Source organism: Tachyglossus aculeatus, chromosome 4 (genome assembly GCF_015852505.1).
Source record: "Tachyglossus aculeatus isolate mTacAcu1 chromosome 4, mTacAcu1.pri, whole genome shotgun sequence".
Taxonomy (NCBI): domain Eukaryota; kingdom Metazoa; phylum Chordata; class Mammalia; order Monotremata; family Tachyglossidae; genus Tachyglossus; species Tachyglossus aculeatus.
This window is the reverse complement of record NC_052069.1, coordinates 124,445,994-124,453,783: the sequence shown is the minus strand read 5'-3', so window position 1 is coordinate 124,453,783 and position 7,790 is coordinate 124,445,994. Positions and strand designations below refer to the sequence as shown.

At 59.5% G+C, this 7,790-nt stretch overlaps 1 protein-coding gene across 2 annotated transcripts in view; it reads right to left on the bottom strand.

Moving 5' to 3' along the window:
* Nucleotides 1-1,193: 1,193 nt before the first annotated feature.
* Nucleotides 1,194-7,790, bottom strand: part of NIBAN2 (niban apoptosis regulator 2) — a 68,951-nt gene continuing 62,354 nt past the window's right edge. For both annotated transcript variants that reach the window (XM_038745321.1, XM_038745322.1), the window contains 5 exons: nucleotides 6,616-6,771; nucleotides 4,475-4,591; nucleotides 3,274-3,381; nucleotides 2,495-2,606; nucleotides 1,194-1,944 (listed from right to left, as the gene is read on the bottom strand). In XM_038745321.1, coding sequence (XP_038601249.1) covers nucleotides 1,289-1,944; nucleotides 2,495-2,606; nucleotides 3,274-3,381; nucleotides 4,475-4,591; nucleotides 6,616-6,771 — 1,149 coding nt within the window. In that variant the 3' untranslated portion in view covers nucleotides 1,194-1,288. The remainder of the gene's footprint in view (nucleotides 1,945-2,494; nucleotides 2,607-3,273; nucleotides 3,382-4,474; nucleotides 4,592-6,615; nucleotides 6,772-7,790) is intronic.

Sequence of the window (7,790 nt, the reverse complement as noted above, 5' to 3'; positions counted from 1 at the left end):
GGGCAAGGGTGGCACAGGAGAAAGGACAGGGAAGCAGACACGTAGCACTCTGGAGAGGAAAACAGTGACTGCCCACTCTGATCTGGAAAGGCCAGTTTTTCTCCAGGGTATGGGGCTGTACTGGGGGGTTGCTGAGGCTGACAAGTTGAGGGGGCCGGTGGGATCCAGGGGGCCTGGAGGGGCTCTAGGTTGGGTAGCTGGAGTGGGACTAGATTGGGGCAGAATGAGACAGGGGTGGGAATGCCAGGGCAGGAACACATGGGATTCCTGCCCTGGGCTAGTGTGGGGGAAGGAAGAAGTTGATGCTTAGAAAGGTTACAGCTTCCGCCAGGGAGAGGGGAGGCAGGGAGAGTCTGGGGTTATTTGCTGTCTCTCCCAACTCTGCTGCTCCATGCCCTATGCTGGCTAGGGGCCCTGTTGAGCTCTAGCCTCTCCCTGTAGCAGAGGCCACCTCGTCCTCTGTGCGCCAGGGGACACTTCTCTGCCCTCGGGTGGAGACGGGATGATGCAGGACGGATGGATACCGCTGAGGGCTGTGTCAGCCCACATGTCACCTGACAGGCTGGCAGAAAGAGGGTCTGTTTCTGGGTCGGGGGAGGTAATTGAGATGGGGAGGTGCGGGGGGGGGGGGGAGGGGTAGCCCCCCCAGCCAGCACTACTTCCCATCAACTACCCACACCTAAGAAAGTGGAAGGAAACCAGGCCTCCCCACCCTCCACCTACAGTGTCACAGAGTCTATGGGGCCTAGCCCTTAGAAAGAACGAGCCATGGTTTAGCTAAAGTGTCTGACAACCTACAGCTCATCTGGACGGACACACACACCCTCTCCAGTGCAGGCACTTCTACACACACACACACACACACAAAGCCATACTCCTGTACATATATGCACACTATCACTCGCACAGTGCACACACGGGCGCATCTACCGGAACACGCACCTAGATCAACATCCACACTAGTGCATATCTGCACGCACACATACATCCCCGCACATCCACACACAAACACACACACCCACACCCCTTCTAACCTGGCTGCTCCAGCTGTATCTGGGGCCCATTTTCACCCCCAGCCCTTCCCTCCTTCCCAAGGCAATAACAAAGTCCTAATTGCATGCGATCGGCCTTCCGCCCTCCGCCCACCTTGTGCAGCCCCTCCCCCAGATTTCAATAGCCATTTAGCCCTCTGGCCTGGCCCGAGCTCCCCAAGTCCAGGAGGAGAGAGCCGCGAGTGCCTCCCAGGGTCCGTGCTGGGTGGGAGCAGGCAGGAGGGAAAGGGTCTGGCCTAGAACTCAGTCTGCACCCCTGCGCTGTCTTCTGTGGTCGTCTGGACGTAGCGGGGGGATCCCTGAGCAGGGGCTTCGTGGCCCGCCACACCCTCCCCCGTCTCCTGGTCACCGGGCTGGGGGCTGTTCGTGGGAGCCCCGGCATGAGGAGAGGACGGAGCGGCCGCTGCCTCCTTCCTTGGGCTCCTGGGTGGGCTGAGCGGGACCGGGGCGGGGCTGTCCTCTTCCTGGCTGGCCTCCATCGTTGGCCCGGGCTCTCCAGCCCAGGGGCCCTCCCGGGGCGTGGTGCCATTGGGCAGTGGCTCGGCAGCGGCCAGGTTCTCTTCCGGTGGATCCTGTCCCAACAGCCCACGGAGCACCCCCAGCCCATCGGGGGCCTCCCCCAGGGCAGCCTCCTCGTGGGGGGCCTCGTACGACAGGGTGGCCTCTTCGCGTTGGCCCTCACCCTCTTCGTCGTTGTCGTGGATGACCGACACCACCTGCTTGGCCCGGCGCCGCCGGTCTGGTGCAGGGTCAGGCTCGGCGGCCCCGCACTTCTCGCCCCAGTCGATGGGCACGCCCTCACCCAGCAGGTGCAGGTTGGGGTCACTGTTGTGCAGGACCACGCTGTCCCGGTACAGGTTGTGCTTCCTCTGCACCGCGGCCTCCTTCACCGCTGGATGGGCGAGAGGGCACCGGGGCTGGTCAGTTGGGCCCTGGCCCGGCTACCGTGAGTGCAAGCCTCCCACCCCTGCCTCTGCCCACCAGTAAGGGTTCGACTCTCCCATAGGCTAATTCCGGTTCCAGGATCGGGGGGCCTTCTTCATTCTGGGCAATTCCCAGCACAGCCCTAGGCTCAAGCCGCTCAGATGAGGGCAGCTCAGCCCCAGGGTGACCCAAGTTTCAAGCCACCTCCTTCTCTGCCCCCTCCCAGAAGGGAGGTCCTGTGGGCTCTGGAGGCTAAGAGGGCAAGAAGGGTCAGCTGCTGGCAGGAACCCCCATCCCTCCTCTTCACTGCCTTCCCCGCATTGGGAGCCTCCACCCCGTGACTCCCCCGTAACGGGTAGTCCCTCCCACTCCTCTCCCCAAGACAGGTGGCCAGAGGCACCCCAAGGGCTGACCCAGACGAGCACACCAGGGCTCGTCACTCCCAGACCCAGGGGTCCCCCTTAGTAAGCCTGAGCCGGACCACATCACAAGCCTCCCCCCGGGGCCCAGGCCTTCACCTTGTGCGATGTCCTTCATGACAGACTGCAGGACCACCTCCTCATAGGTGTTCTCCACCAGGATGAACCTGGAGAAGTCCTCGAAGATCAGCTCTTGGAAGCGGGGCAGCTCCTGCAGGGGCACAGCGGGGCAGGTCAGCATGGGACTGGGGGCACTGTCTCGCTGCAATCTGGGGCAGGGGCACAGAACAGCGGGTCGGCATGATGGGGGGATTGCCTCACTGCAGTGTGGTGCAAACTGGGGCTGGGGCGGATCAGAGCAGAGCGAGTCAACACTGTTGACGTGCATCCCGGCTCCCCCCATCCACTGGCAGGGTCTGAACAAGGGCCACATCCATCAGGGTGGTGCGCTCTGCTCTCTTCCAATCTTTATCTGGGAGGAAAGGGAATGAGGCCAGGGACCTGCGGGAGGTGGGGTGCTGGAGCAGGCTGGAAACTTGGAGAAGGGCTCCTGGAAGCCCTGCGCGGGATGGACTGTGAGGCAGAAACCGCTGGCTGCCCCCCTGGCTGCCTCTCCCTCACCACACCGTGGGAATTGGTAAACCCTGCAAAGGCAAAAACCTGGCACCCGGGAGGGCTGGCTCCCAGCGCACAAGCCCAGGTTGGGCAAACCGGGCAGCAGTGGCCTGGCCTGGGAATCCCTGCTTTGGACAAGCAACAGGACCAGGACCTGGCAGCCTGTCCTGTCCTTCAGACCAGGTCCCTCCCTAGTCCCGACCCTGAACAGGTCCCTCACCAGTCCCCCAACCTGGCCCGCAGGGGCCAGACCACCCACTCACAGCTCTGCACGTTGGCGCCAGTTTCTTCAGCAGGAAAGGGACAGTGATCTGCAGCAAGGCCTCCCGGAAAAACTTCTTCCTCACCGTACTGCTGTCGTAGTCAAATTTCTGCCAGAGAGCAGGAGGAGTGCGGTCAGACCCCTGGGGTTGGGGGGCGGGGGTTGGAGCTGAGAGATGATGGGAATGGGAGGTGGGGGTTGGGGAGAAGGGCAGAGATGCTGGGAGCCAGGGAAGGGAAGGAGTGGGTGGGAGCCCTGACTTCCTTGGGTGCACTGGGGCTTGGATGCAGCCACTTTATTTTTTAATGATATTTGTTGAGTGTTCATTACATGCCAGATGTTGTACTAAGCACAAGAATAGATACAAACTAATCAGGTTGGACACAGTCCATGTCCCACATGGGACTCACACTCTAAATCCCCGTTAAGTGAAATTACTAGCCCAGGGTGACATCAGGTAGTGGTGGAACCCAGGTCCTCTGACTCCCGGGCCTGTGCTCCTTTCATTAGGCCAAGCTGCTACTCTACAGTGAACGTGGCATCCCGCCACCTCAAAACCTTCAAGTTGCCACCAGTCTGCCCTCTGTCTCACTGGACACTCCACCCCAACTCACCCACCCAAAAGGCAGCAGTCTGGAGGGGGATCCTTCTTTTGGTCTGGTGCTCTGATTCTGCCCCACAAGGGCCTCAGTAGCAGAGCCCACCCTGGAGCAGAAGGACCCAAAAGTGGGGCTCCCAGCCCACCTGCTGGCTCCTTTTCCACCAGGCCTGGGTGAGAACCCATCTGCCCAGCTGTGCTAAATGGGAGACTGACCCAGTGAGCAGGGGCACCCGCTACGCTTCCTGTGGGGTTGGGGGGGGGGTAGTGGGGCAGAGGAGAGTCCCTCTGTCACAGTGAGTGATAGCAGTGGAGGGAAACCTGTCACTAAGCCTTCAACTTCAGGGAACCCTGCTCCACAGAGCCCTGCGTGCCAGTCTACAAAGGAGGGAAGCCCGAGGACTTGCCCACTTTCTGGCCCTGCCTGGGAATCTCTTGTCCTGCCCACTTCCAGCACCCATTCCACTGGCTCCCCAACCCTGACCACTCCAGCACCCACTCCAGGGTCTCCCCCTTCCCCGCTCCCCTCCAGCACCCGCTCCAGGGGCTCCCCGTCCCGCCCCCTTCCAGCAATCATTTCAGGAGCTCCCCCTGCCCCGCTCACCTTCAGCACCCTCTCCAGGATGCGCTGGATGGACTTGCACAGCTCCTCGGGGCTCAGGTCTTTCGCCAGTTCCTGGTGCAAGAGCGTCTCAAAGGTGTAAACCGCATTGTCCATTTGCTGGGGGGAGAGGGAACACAGCAATAAGGAGATGGCCCCCAAGGACCACCCTCTCCCTCCTCCCCACCAAGCTGAGGACTCGCTGGGTCCTTCTGTCTCTCCCTCTTCCCACCCCTTCACCCCTGTAAGATCCACCTCTTCTAAAAGCCAGGAAGCCTCCTAAAAGCCTCCTGGGCCAGGAAGCAGGCCAGTCATGCCCCCTGCCACAGGCTCCCTCCTTTCCCCGCAACTCCATCTGTCCCCTACCCTCAACCCTGCTACGGACTGGAGCAAGGCCTGCTCTGCTGCACGACCTCCAACGTTCCCCAAATCCTCAAAATAATAATGGTGGGGTATGGTAGCTGAAAGAGCAGAGTTTTGGGGTTCTCACAAGTCAGAGTCCAAGAGCCTGAGCCGCACTGTTCTCTCCCAAGTGCTTAGTCCAGTGCTCGGCCCCCAGGAGGTGCTCAGTAAGTACTATTCATTGGCCTACTGAGAATGGACACCTCAGGCCCTTCCCAAGCCCAGCAAGGGGGGACCTTCCCACTAAAACCAGCACTTTAGTCCATGTGTGAGTGTGTCTAGGTGGGTATGTGCCTATCACCCCTTCTGTTGCACTTATGTGGGATGGGGGTTGTCTAGCTCTTTTTCCTTAATCCCATCCTTGAGCTCACAATAAGCCACTGTTCTCAGCAGATAAGCCGGGGTGGGACCAGGTGGCAGCAGGACCGTGGATACGGTGGAGGAGAAGCTACCCCTAAAATCCCTTGGCCCCGGGCTGAGCCTGGGTGCTAGGTTAGCTGGGGCGGCCTAGGAGGGAGCGGGCTCTAGGGGTCCGATTCCAAGCTCCACTGGTGACCAGAATATTTCCATTCCTCAGATGGTAAAGCGAAGGCCCCTGGAATCCCATAGCATGTCCAAGGGATGGCAGGCCACAGCTTCTCTCTGCCCACGCCCTGAGTTCTGCCTGCTGCCCAGACAACCAGTGAAAGTCTCCCCCTCAGCAAAACAGGGGAGGATTGTCTGGCTGACTGTGCCCTCCTTCCCCGCTAACCCCAAGACTTATCCTTCCTGCTGTCATTTCAGTTTGATATCTGTCTCCCTCACTAGGCTGTAAACTTCATGGCTACCAGCTCTATTGTTTTGTTCTCTCCCAAGTGCTTAATACAGTGCTCCGCACAAAGTAAGCACTCAATAAATACCATTGGTTGACCTATTCTTGGAAGAGGAGTGGAACAGGCTCACTGGATCTGGGGCTGGAGATTGTCTTCTCACCCTGAGGCCTCAGCTGGCTGAGAGGGTGTGTGAGTATGTACAAGCACACACATACACACACACTCGCTCAATTTTCATCACGACCACGGTTGGGAAGGAGGAGGCGGGGCAAGGCAGAGCTGATTGAGGGAGACTCCGGGGCGGGGCAGCCTGTCAGGCTGAAGAGGAGGCCAGGGAGGCCGGAGGCAGGCAGGAAACAAGCTTGACAAAGATAGCAGCCGAAGGGAAGCAGCAGAGGCCCCCGGGGCAGGAGGGCAAAGGCGGAAAGGGGCCTGGGATGGGGGGGAGGCTCCTCCTTCAGGGACCAAATGTGCGTGACCCTGGCCTCCAGCACACCATGACCCACCCTCCTGGCACAACCATCACCCTTCCTTCCCCAAGACAACCCCCGCCCATTTTACACACTCTTGCTGGTCTCACATGGCCACACTGACCCACATGGCGGCCCCTCCAGCTTTCGGACTTCACAGCAACTTCCCAGTGTGGGTCCCATGCATCCCAGGAGTAAAACGGGATGTAGGTCCAGGAAAGGGGGCAAAGTGAGGGAACTAAGTGTGGGTACTTTCCTGGGGACAAGCCTGAGTGCAGGGCCAGGCCTGGACTTGATGCCTCTTGGGTTTAGACTAGAGGGGGTGGGGGCTAACAGAGAGGCAGTCTAGGAAGCATTGGTTCTGGGGCCCAATGGGAGGAGTGGTAGAGGCCCCCTATAGCTTGCCCCTGTCTACCCCATGCCGTGATGGCCCTGGTGCTGGGAACGCCTGTGCCCTTACCTCTCGCATGTGGATCTGGGCTCTCTGCTTGAACACGGACGTGCTGAAGACGTCAAACCGCTGGCGCAGCCCTTCCAGCTTCAGCTGCTCCATCCTCTCATAGCAGATCTGCATCTTGACAGGGTGGTAAGCCAACTGCGACAGCTTCTCCATGTACTGGGGAGACAAAGGGAGGGCTGGGTGAGCCCAGGGGAAACTCTCCCCATGCTCTCAGGTGGGACTCTTCCACCATAGCCACTCGTACTGCAGGGGGCACCTAGTGGGGAAGGGGGTACACTTTTCTCCCTCGGGAGACTTTGGCCAAGGAGGGGGTGATGGATGGGAGCAAAGGAAATCCTTCCCGGCCCTCTGGGAGATCATGACATCTCCAGCTCCATCGGCATCAGCAGCGGCGGGGGTCGGGGATTGAGGCGTGGGGGTCCTCTCTGGGAGACTGGTAGGATCAGAGGGGGAAAGATGGTCTTTCCTGGGAGACTGTCGCCCCTTGGGCATAAAGCTCCTCAGGGCCGTGGTTGGGTGGGACTTGGGAATCAACTTCTGAAACAAGTGGACCCAAGTTTCACACACCATTAACCGGTGGGGGCAGTTGTCAGAGATGGGGGGCTAGGGGAGAAGGTTGCCCTTTTCAGTGGGCAGAGCAGGGCAGGTGTCTACACCAGAGGTTGGGGCGGACAGCAGGCGACGGTAAAGCACAGAGAAAAGCCTGGTTCTGGCTTCTGGCCATCGACTCGCAGCCTAGGTAGCCTCCCCTTCAGATGCATGCTCTTGGGCCCCGGCTGCCTGGTCCCCAGGTGCCAGACACACCCTACGTCAGGAAAATTTTGCAGCCATCGTCCGTCAATCAATTGTATTGAGCACTTACTGTGTGCAGAGCACTACACTAAAAGCTTAGAAAAGTAAAATATAAGAGACATTCCCTGTCCACAACACGCCCGATTCTAGAAGGACATTGGCCTGTCGGGGACCCATCCTTGCCCCTCATGCTCTCAATCAATCAATCGTATTTATTGAGCGCTTACTGTGTGCAGAGCATTGTACTAAGCGCTTGGGAAGTACAAGTTGGCAACATATAGAGACAGTCCCTACCCAACAGTGGGCTCAAGCTCCTGCTCCGAGAAAGGAAAATAAAGTTCATTAGCTTGCCCAGGGGACAGCTTGCTCCCCGCAACCATTCA